Below are 11709 nucleotides of genomic sequence, written 5' to 3'. Positions count from 1 at the left end.
CTTTCAGTCTGTATGTGTCCCTAGGTCTGAAGTGGGTCTCTTGTAGACAGCATATATATGGGTCTTGTTTTTGTATCCATTCAGCAAGCCTCTGTCTTTTGGTTGGAGCATTTAATCCATTCACATTTAAGGTAATTATCAATATGCCTGTTCCTATTACCATTTTCTTAATTGTTTTGGGTTTGTTTTTGTAGGTCCTTTTCTTCTCTTGTGTTTTGCACTTAGAGAAGTTCCTTTAGCATTTGTTGTAGAGCTGGTTTGGTGGTGCTGAATTTTCTTAGCTTTTTCTTGTCTGTAAAGCTTTTGATTTCTCCATCGAATCTGAATGAATTTTTTGCCGGGTAGAGTCATCTTGGTTGTAGGTTCTTCCCTTTCATCACTTGAAATATATCATGCCACTCCCTTCTGGCTTGTAGAGTTTCTGCTGAGAAATCAGCTGTTAACCTTATGGGAGTTCCCTTGTATGTTATTTGTGGGTTTTCCCTTGTTGCTTTTAATACTTTTTCTTTGTCTTTGATTTTTGTCAATTTGATTTCTGTGTGTCTCGGTGTATTTCTCCTTGGGTTTATCCTGCCTGGGACTCTGTGCTTCCTGGACTTGGGTGGCTATTTCCTTTCCCATGTTAGGGAAGTTTTCAACTATAATCTCTTCAAATATTTTCTCCGGTCCTTTCTCTCTCTCTTCTCCTTCTGGGACCCCTATAATGTGAATGTTGTTGCATTTAATGTTGTCCCAGAGGTCTCTTAGGCTGTCTTCATTTCTTTTCATTCTTTTTTCTTTATTCTGTTCCGCAGCAGTGAATTCCACCATTCTGTCTTCCGGGTCACTTATCCATTCTTCTGCCTCAAGTATTCTGCTATAGATTCCTTCTAGTGTATTTTTCATTTCAGTTATTGTATTGTTCATCTCTGTTTGTTCTTTAATTCTTCTAGGTCTTTGTTAAACATTTCTTGCATCTTCTTGATCTTTGCCTCCATTCTTTTTCCAAGGTCCTGGATCACCTTCACTATCATTATTCTGAATTCTTTTTCTGGAAGATTGCCTATCTCCACTTCATTTAATTGTTTTTTGGGGGTTTTATCTTGTTCCTTCATCTGGTACATCGTCCTCTGCCTTTTCATTTTGTCTATCTTTCTGTGAATGTGGTTTTCATTCCACAGGCTGCAGGATTGTAGTTCTTCTTGCTTCTGCTGTTTGCCCTCTGGTGGATGCAGCTATCTAAGAGGCTTGTGCAAGCTTCCTGATGGGAGGGACTGGTGGTGGGTAGAGCTGGGTGTTGCTCTGGTGGGCAGAGCTCAGTCAAACTTTAATCCACTTGTCTGCTGATGGGTGGGGCTGAGTTCCCTCCCTGTTGGTTGTTTGGCCTGAGGTGACCCAGCACTGGAGGCTACAGGTGCTTTGGTGGGGCTAATGGCGGACTCTGGTAGGGCTCATGCCAAGGAGCACCTCCCAGAACTTCTGCCACCAGTGTCCCTCTCCCCACAGTGAGCCACTGCTGCACCCTGCCTCTGCAGGAAACCCTGCAACACTAGCAGGTAGGTCTGGCTCCATCTCCTATGGGGTCACAGCTCCTCCCTGGGTCCTCATGCGCACACCACTCTGTGCTAGCCCTCCAAGAGTGGAGTCTCTGTTTCCCCCAGTCCCGTTGAAGTCCTGCAATCAAACCCTGCCAGCCTTCAAAGTCTGATTCTCTGAGAATTCCTCCTCCTGTTGCTGGATCCCCAGGTTGGGAAGCCTGACATGGGGCTCAGAACCTTCACTCCAGTGGGTGGACTTCTGTGGTATAATTGTTCTCCAGTTTGTGAGTCACCCACCCAGCAGTCATGGGATTTGATTTTATTGTGATTGCGCCCCTCCTACCGTCTCATTGCAGCCTCTCCTTTGTCTTTCGATGTGGGGTATCTTTCTTGGTGAGTTCCAGTGTCTTCCTGTCGATGATTGCCCAGCAGTTAGTTGTGATTCCGTTGCTCTCACAAGAGGAAGTGAGCACATGTCCTTCTACTCTGCCACCTTGAACAAATCGCGTTCTGGATAATAATTTAACTAGCTTAACTTGGTGAAGATTTCTGAGAATGAACTGGCAGAAGGCACATGATAAAAAGTTCTTCAAAATAATAAGAATGTTTTCCTTCTTTGAAAATGAGGCTATACTTTTGCAGAACCCAGATGTCTAGGTAGAACATGGGCAGCAGTAATAGAATTTTCCTCTACTGTAATGATTCTTAACCTTTTTGGGATTAAACACCCCTTGGAGAAAGCTATGGATCATCTTCCCAAAAAAGAATACACACACAAAACTGTAAAGATCAAGGGGCTTGTGACTCCTTTAGGACTATCTACTTGGGGTATCCAGGAGTCCATGGACGCCAAGTTGAGATTCCCTAATGCCATGCCAGGTTCCAGGATGGAGACTGCAAATGAGGGGATATATGGATGCAATTCACAGCTGGTGCTAGTGGTTGAAGCTGGAGCTTGCTGAATCCTGAACAATACTGTCATTCTTAGTCCATCTGGCTAAGGGCAGTTTCATGCCACTTGAAGATACATTAGTGGTACTGCTAGTGAAAAAAGATGTTAGTTGCACACTAACAATGAGAGTTTTGTAGTAATCAAAACATCTTTCAGGGCCTATTAAGGAACAACAGTCTCAACAATACACGGGTTTGTAATGTAGATGTTGGTTGCCACTTCGAAGAATAGTACTAGATGGTTAATGGATCCTTCTCTATGCAAGACCAGAGTCCTTTCATTAACTTATATAATTTCTGGCTCTGACTCATTTGTATCTCCTGTTTTCAATGAGTCGCCACTAATTGCCATGAGCTCGTTTATAAAAGAAAGACATTAAAAGAATATTATAGGGGACTTCCCTGGTGGTGCAGTGGTTAAGAATCCACCTGCCAACGTAGGGGACATAGGTTCAAGCCCTGGTCCAGCAAGATCCCACATGCCGCAGAGCAACTAAGCCTGTGTGCCACAACTACTGAGCCTGCATTCTAGAGGCCGCGAGCCACAACTACTGAGCCCTCGTGCCACAACTACTGAAGCCCGCGCACCTAGAGCCTGTGCCCTGCAACAAGGGAAGCCACCACAATGAGAAGCCCACGCACCGCAACAAAGAGTAGCCCCTGCTCGCCGCAACTAGAGAAAGCCCGCCCATAGCAACAAAGACCCAACGCATCCAAAAAAAAAAAAGTGTATTTGTAAAAAAAGAAAGCATGGCAGAAGTAACACTGTGATTTAAAAAAAAACAAAGCATATTATGGAGTTGATAAATTATTAAATCAGAACAATTATAGTAACAGGGAAACATGGTGTTCAGACTCATAAGTCAGGGAGGAGAAGGAAAGGGAAGCAGCAACATCAACTATTATGATGGAACAGGTCAACAAAGTGAGTCTGTGAGATTGTGGAGAAGCCTGTCCACAAAGCACATTAATGATATCCAGTATGACTTTCAGAGTCACTAGGCAATGTGATCCTCTGCATCCTGAGATGTATTAATAACGGCTAGTATTTATTCAGTACCTACTTACTATGTGCCAGCCACGGTACTAGGCAGTAAATATAGAATGATCTCATTTAAGCCTCACAACCCTCGTTAGGTGTAGTATTTGTATACCCATTTGACAAATGAAGGAATAGATCCTTGGAACGACAAGGTTAAAACCCTTGTCTCATGTCACATAGTGAGTAACAGAGCTGGGAGTTGAACCCTGGTCTTCTGACTCTACAATGCTTGCTTTTCTTTCCTTCGTTGCCTTTCTATGTAAAAGAAAGTCCACTCACTTGAGGGAATAAAAATCTTTCTTTTTATCTTCTTTTTCACCCCTTCCTCACCAGGTTTCACTTAAGGTTTCTCTGCCCCAGAAATCCTTGGCAACACCAAGTCCCAAAGGCAAACTGCTACACTTTGCAGACTTCCTGAGCCTACTGCGTTCCTGTATTGCAGTAAGGTGGTGGCAGACCAAAACTGGGCTCTGGGCCCATCCAATCATGAGTCTCCTCTTGCTCCTGCTAAAAGTTATATAGAATTGGGGGCTATTTACCTATTTTTTAAAAAGGAGTTTAAAAAAATAATTTAAAGGACTTCTGTAGCTCAGTATCAAAGAGTCTGGAAATAAGGGAATATTAACAGAAGGGACCACTCCTCAAGAGGTAATAAATCCAGGATACTTATAACTCATTTTACTGGACTGGCTAAAGAGGGGGGCAAGATTTGAACAATACTCTGGAAGCTAGAGTCCAAATTTTACCTCCAGAGATAATGCAAATTAGACAAAGTCCTGGGGATGCACTTCTAGAACTTACCTGTGAACATAAGCAGGGAGCCCAGAACCACCATTCATGCATCTAAAGGCAAACATGAGACAGTTTTTGAAATGTATTTAAAATCCATCAGAACTGGAAGCACATTGGTAGTTGCTAGGGCTGGAAAAAGGGGGTATAGGGATGGGGTTTTACTGTGGAATGATGGAAATGTTTTGGAACTAGATAGAGGTGGTAGCTACACAACATTGCGAATGTACTAAATGCCACTGAATTATTCACTTTAAAATGATTAATTTTATGTCATGTAAATTCACCTCAATTTTAAAAATCCATTGATAGACGATTTATGAAACTATCAGAAAAATATAATTATGAAGTCTGCCATACCTTCTGCTCCAGCTGAGACCATTATGTACAGCCACCTGGGTCAACCCAGTTAGAAGCAATTCCATTAGGATAACATAAGCCAGATCTAATAAGAGTAGTATTGATTTCAAAACAGAGCCTGGAGAAAAAGCCAGAAATCTCCCTGGATGTAAACGAAAGAAGCTAGAAATGTTGCTTGCTTATGAGTGGTGATCACTGATTTCCAACTAGTTTTATTTTTATTATTATATCGTCAGAAATCTCTAAGTTGCTTTTAAGCAACATCTAAATCATGAGAATACATTTTGTTTCTTAGAACCAAATAAATTGGTATACCTGAAAGCACAGTACTAATTTAAAATGGAAATAACTGAGGGGAGCTTTGCAGGATTTTAAAACAGAGCTCCTATGTGAAATTTTATTTTTCTTTATAGACAATACATTACTGGCTTTGCTGCATATTCAGATTTAATGTACAGGTTAGATTGATGTCACCCATGCCTTTTGCTATTTTCAAATATCTCACATGGCTATGCCATTTGCAAATGGGGTGAGTGCTCCTGAATCCAGCCAAACAAAGGACTGTTTTTATTACATTTCCAACCCCTGCCACATACACTTAAAGGGAGAAAGGAATGGTTACTATGTAGATCAAAAGGCTTCTCTACTCCTCTGTCCATCTCCTAGAAGATGACTTGGTTGCCCTCATGTTTTATGCTATTTCACAAGCTTACTAGGTGGGGGTGGGGACGAGCTAAAATTCATAAATTCTTTGTTTCAATCCCTTGAAATATACACACACATCCACACATACCAGGATTGTCATAAAACAGTGAGTCACACCACAGATATTTGAAGAATTATGTTTCTACAGTGCTTCAGTGATTCTGAATAAAACAAAATAGAGAAAGCTCAGGCTACAAAGAAAAATGAAGATTGATCTTGGAAAGGTCTCCAGGTTCCCTTCCTCATTGATTAATTACTATAGATCACCACATGGCTACTCTCTCCCCTGATGAGACAAGTGGTCTCTGTTCCGAGACATTTCATTCCAGTTTTATCACGTTCTCCTAGGGGTTAGAGAATGCTCAGCAGAGTGTAACCAAAATCATTAATATAAGGGCTGGAATTTTGGAATACAATCAGTAGCAGGTCTAGTTAATTGCTGATTATTACGCAGGGCAAAAAAGCATTTTTCCTTAGAAGGGCTTATGAAAACAAATTTAACTCAGATTTATCTGCTATGCCATAAATATGAATAAATGAAAGGGGTAACTTCCATCTCCCATGATTTCCTGGCATAAGGATTCATACATGACATACAGAATTCTTGATGTCCTTTAGGGCTAGACAATCTTTTATCTTTATCTTAAGCCAGATGTAAGCTCAGCAAAAGGAACTCCTTTCTGGCAACTGAAATTGTCCATGGACTGACCTAGTCTGTGAAGTAGAAATAGCAGAGGTAAGATTAGAATTAAGGCGAAAGCAGAATTCAAGTCCAACTTCAGAGCCTGTATCCCCACCCCTCGTCCAGTAATTAATAGAAGGAAGTGAATAGAGAAAATATGTAAGAAAGAAAAAAGGGGGAAAAAGATGGTTTAACATCAATCTTTTAATAATAATGGACCTACTTATTCATTAGAAGCTAACTCAGCAAAGTAATCTAAGAAGTGACTATATAGGGACCATATTTGAGTTTGAAAATAGACTATATGCCAGCCACTGTTCTGAGTGCCTTAATTCTCATAAGTCTTTGAGTTAGGTACCATGTCCCAGGTTACAGATATGGAAAACTAAAGCTCAGAGAAGTTATATAACATGTTCAAGATCACACAGCTTGAAAATAGCAAAGCTGGAAGTCAAAGCTGTGAGTCTGGCTTCACAATTCATGTCCTTAACCAGTGTGCAATACTGCCTCTGTGTCTTTTGGGGGGTAAAATCTGTTCCTAGCAAACACTGTCTTCTTCATCTTCTGATTTAAAATGTTATTCAACCAGCTTTTCTTTTGGGAGAACACTTTCTTAGAAACAGAGGAAAAAAACTTTTCTCTCTTAAATGAAAATAGTATCACAATTATAACCTCTGTAAAACCATAGACACCAACAAACTGAAATCAAAATTCAGTAAAGATCAAACCATAATATCCATTCTATGTAAGTAAATACTTGGCAAGCTTTCAGAAGATCAATATGGCATTTCATTTATGCATGGACTATTAATGTCAATAGATAATAAAATTTAGATTTCATCGGTCCAGTTTTGAAGAGAGGCCAAAAATAAAACTCATGTACACAGCAACATATTGAAAAAGGTTAAAAATGAGGACCTACCCTTTGGTCATGATCTGCTGAAGACAGCAAAAATAAACATTCAGAACCAGCATCTGCTTGAATCTTCTCTACTGCTAGGGCTTTCCAAGATAACAAAATACACCACAGAGGTTGCAACTGTTAGAACTTGAAAGGGAAAAAAAATTTTAATTAGTCACACATATATCTAATAAGCAATTATGACCTGGTCATCCTACAAGAATATTCATCTAGGATTGAATCACTGAGATTATACCTTGGGTAGACTGAATAGGACAAGTAAACTGGTCAATGGCATTACTTTCAAGAATTCAAAGCCAAAGTTGCTGTAGGAGAGTCACTGTGTGAGTGTGTGCAAGGTCTGTGTCAACTTTGAGTCCAGAGGAGAGACTGTCAGAAACTAGATAAGAATGTATTTCACTCAATCAGGAAGGAAGGGCAATGCAGTGGAAGCAGAGGGGAAGCTCAGTGAAGCCCAAGGTCAGAGGAAATGACGATACCAGAGAGAAAAGATTGGGATGGCATTTAGGGAGGAACTGAGAAACCTGCCAAGCGCACATTCTGCCGAACTACTATAACCACAGCCCAGCCCTCTGGGCATCTTTGCTCAGAGAGGGCTTAAACAAAAACAGAGGGACCTGCAAGATGTACCAACCAAACAAATCTTTCTCTAGCCATTGAAGTTAGGCTCTGGAGTCTGCACTTCATATAGTCTCATTTGTGAAGATTTGGGTATTTAGTTCTGTTTCTGCTTATGTTCCTAGCAAAAATCCCTCTTGAAAAAAATTTGATCTTATCTCAACTAAAGTAAATGCATGCTGCTGGTGACGGCAGTAAGGCTAACTCAAAGTAACAAGACAGGGCATTTGTCTGTTCTTGCTTGTGCTTTTTCCCTCATCTAAGTCTTTGACCCTCTGGTTATTTGAAGACAGCTATCATGTATTGCCTCTCACAGCTAAGTTTTTTGCTCTCCAACATAGAAGCAATTGCTCAATGCTTGCTCTTTTTTTGTTTCTGAGTTTCTCCCTCTGACTGTTCCCTATCCCACTGCCTTCCCATCTGTCAGTATCCTTGAGGTATGCTACCCAGAACTGGATACAAGGTGCACTGGAGATTAAAAGTATCAACTCCCTTGATCTGAAACTGTATTTCTGTTGATGTAGCCAAGGTCACATTGGCTTTGGAAGTACAGATTTTTAAACCAGTCAATCAGCATTCTTACTTAGTTTACTGTCTGGTAGTAACAAGTCAAATAAAAATAACCAGATATAAATTCATTCTTTGGGATTCTTGGAGGTCAAGTCCAGGAGGGAGGAAAAAAAGAAAGTGTGGAGCTTTGTGACTCTTACAGTATTTACCAGTATCTGCCCTTTAAAATTCTGAGAGATGTGTATAACCCACAGGCTGCAAGTTCCTTGAAGGTAGACCACCTCCCTTTAGTGTTGTCCATACAAGTGATATTCTTTTGACTTTATTGCAGAAATGTTTATCAAATAATTACATTTAGTATTCTACTTAAAACAAATGTTTCCCCATGTTACTATAAATCCTAACTTCTGAGCCCTCAGAATACCCTGTCTTTGTATGCCTGAGACCGTGGGCTGCACCAGATGGTTTATGCTGACAATGTGATTTATGGTGAATGCCTATTTTTGTACACCTGGGGCTCTGGGACATGCCATATCAGTTTGACTACTGGGAGGGTGCTGGGTTATCAATGCTGCATGCCTATGTGACTGACTCCAATAAAAACTCTGGACTCTAGGGCTCAGGTGAGCTTCCCTGGTTGGCAACATTTCACACATGTCACACATCATTGTTGGGAGAATTAAACACTCTCCCTGCATCTCCACCGGGAGAGGACAAATGGCAGCTGGTGCCTGGTTTCTCCTGGACTCTACCCTATACATCTTTTCCCATTGCTGATTTTAATCTGTATTCTTTCACAGTAATAAACTATAACCAAGAGTATAATAGCTTTCTGGGTCCCATGAGTCCTTCTTGTGCACCATTAAACCTGAGAGTGGTGTTGGGGATCCCCAACACAGATGTTAACATGGGACAAGAATAAAAATAGTAAGCAATTTGTGCAAGAAACATTTAAGAGGCAATGAGCTCCATAGTTGCTATTCTGTCCATTGTCAAATAAAGGCATCTAGCATAACCAGTGAAGGTAAAGATGTTTATAAAATATCTATTTGATAGCACAGTTTAACTTTGATTTGGCTATGTCATCTCTTAAAGAGTTTTGGTTATTTTTTAAAATTCCACAATAAACACAAACATTTCAAAATAGGTTAAAATAAATTTTTATTAAAAAAATTGTATTAAATGTTAGAAGAGATTTATACACAATTCACAAATTCTTTATAAAACATTGCCAATCTTTCTCCAATTGTAATTGTTTTTATGCAGACTTGGAAATTTTGCAGTGAAATACGGTCTACAAAATATTTCTTTTAGAAAGCATCACAATGATAATTTTAGGCAAAACAGTCTTTAAAACTGAAATCTTTGCATGCAAGTGAGTGAGCTCTCAAACACCCGTATTCTTTATCCCAGTGACAAAGTAATGAGAAAATGAACATTAAACTGACTTACTGAGGAAACAATGAACAAGTTTCTGTAAACTTCTCAAATTCACTCAAATTTTTAAATTACTTTCAAAAGCAGTGCCATTACAAGGTATTGACAATCACATTACGTACTCAAAATGAATGTTAATCAAACTAACATTCAAAAAATAAAAATACTGTTGCAAAGAGGCGCCCCTTGTTGTAAGGTATGTTAAAGGAGTCTTTATTACACTGAAGGCTTATGGTACGGGCCGTAAACCCTACAGGAGACAGTCTCTTCACACAGAAAAATTATAATCCATCCCTTTTAGAAGTGAATAATATCTCTTTAGTAGTGTTGCTGGTTGAAAAAAAAAAAACAGTTACAAGTTCGAAATAAGATGGCAACATACAAAAGTGGCCCATAGTTTTGGTCTTTGTATAAGAGGTACATTCTGTAATTTAACAAAGACTGGCTTTAAATCTTCAGTTCAAAAGCACACTTCCTTTCTGAAAGGATGACTGCCCAACTGATGCCATTTCAGAGAGCAGAACCCTAACCACCAACTTGAAAGGGGTACGGCTCAACGAAGACGAAACCAGGAACAGTAACTGATTTACCTCAAAGATTAGGAAACAAAATCAATGTCTAAGTATTTGAAATCATAAAAATTCACTGCTTTAAAAATTTCCCCCTGAGCTGTGGATGCTTTTTATATATAGTCTCTAGTAAAACAGATGCATTCTATAATACCAAGTTGTAATTATAAATCCTATGATTCTTGGCGCTGAAAATAGGTAAGTTATGTCTCGAACAGCACAAAGTGATAGCAATTACACATTTCGTGGAAATCTTTGGTGAGATGCAATCCTGCAGAAGTCTCCTTATTTTGTTTCCCTCCTCATAATACCCTTAGAATCTTCAAGTAATTTTCAAAGGAGAAACCACAAGTCCATAATGAAGGACCAGCAGACCATCCTGAAAAGAAAAAAAGTGTTCTGCAGTTATTTAAAAATCAGTTACGTAAATGATCAAGTCAAAGATAGTTTATTTTTCATAACCCAACACTAATGTGAAATTCTTTGATTTAAAGAGAATAAAGGGTCCAAGATATATAAACTTGCTTGTTCACTCACCTCATTACCAAACACTCCCTGTTAATGTGCCTTTCTAATGACTCTCAGAAGAAAATTCTGAAACTACCAGGTATCCACAGTTAGTAAAGGTTGTTTATGGCAAAACAGTTCTCCAAAAAGAACTAAAAGATACACATTTCATTCTGCACAGATTACTTAATATATCACCCAAGCACTGGACTTCTCTAAAAAAGACTCAATTATCATAAAGTATCATGGATCTGCTAAGAAAATAAAACATTTATTTCCCACATAAATGCAGCTTACAACTAAAACAAGTGAGAAAATTTTGGAACTCTTACCCATGTAATGTATCATACATTTTACTTCCTCCTTGAAGTCTGTTCAATACAATTTACCCTTTCTTTGATATCCAGAGTCATCCTTATGAACAGTAAATACACTGTGCTGTAACACAGTGATGTCCTCTGGGGTCATGGGAAACTTAACCTGACAGTATATGACTCCAGATACTTTGTTTCTGAGTCATTTTGTGTCTCCTCTCTTGATATCAGGTCTAATTTCTTGTGCTCTCACCAAGGCTGCTTAAAAGTGTGCTTTTTAAGGTGTTATTTCTAATCTACTATGAACTGGAAAACTAGCTTAAAAGGAAGGCTCACTGGGGAAGTATGCCATGGGCAATGGACCTACTTTGAGCAACATATAGAGGGAGTGGTGGCATGCACGCCTTGCATTTCCAACCCTTTGATAGCTATCGCTCTCTCTTTCTTCTTTATTAAGCTTTTTCATGGCTCCACTTCCTCATTTCTCATTCACTATTCAACTCATTGCAATCTGGCTTCTGTTACTGGCAACTTCAGTGAAAACTCACCAGAATTCTAGAAAGGGGTTCACCAATTCAAATGCCCACAAAGGCCAGAAAAGTAACATAAATGAATATGTGAGTTAGGTATGTAGTCAAATAGGGTATGTTGAGACCAGTGGTAAACCAGAGAGCAGACGCTTAGCTAAAGGAATTTAAACTCAAAAATATTTAAAACATAGAATAAGCCAAATAAAGTATAGTCCCATACCATGTTTGGCCCACGGACCATCAGACCTGTTCTAGA

At 39.3% G+C, this 11709-nt stretch overlaps 1 protein-coding gene across 1 annotated transcript in view; it reads right to left on the bottom strand.

The window, feature by feature from the left end:
* Window positions 1-9240: 9240 nt before the first annotated feature.
* PCGF6 (polycomb group ring finger 6) overlaps window positions 9241-11709 on the bottom strand; it is a 33437-nt gene continuing 30968 nt past the window's right edge. Inside the window, exon 10 of the mRNA XM_028167743.2 lies at window positions 9241-10481. Within this exon, the coding sequence (XP_028023544.2) occupies window positions 10425-10481 (57 nt within the window). The 3' untranslated portion in view covers window positions 9241-10424. The remainder of the gene's footprint in view (window positions 10482-11709) is intronic.

This window comes from Balaenoptera acutorostrata, chromosome 16 (assembly GCF_949987535.1).
Source record: "Balaenoptera acutorostrata chromosome 16, mBalAcu1.1, whole genome shotgun sequence".
NCBI classification, from domain to species: Eukaryota; Metazoa; Chordata; class Mammalia; order Artiodactyla; family Balaenopteridae; genus Balaenoptera; species Balaenoptera acutorostrata.
This window is presented reverse-complemented; position numbering and strand designations above follow the sequence as displayed.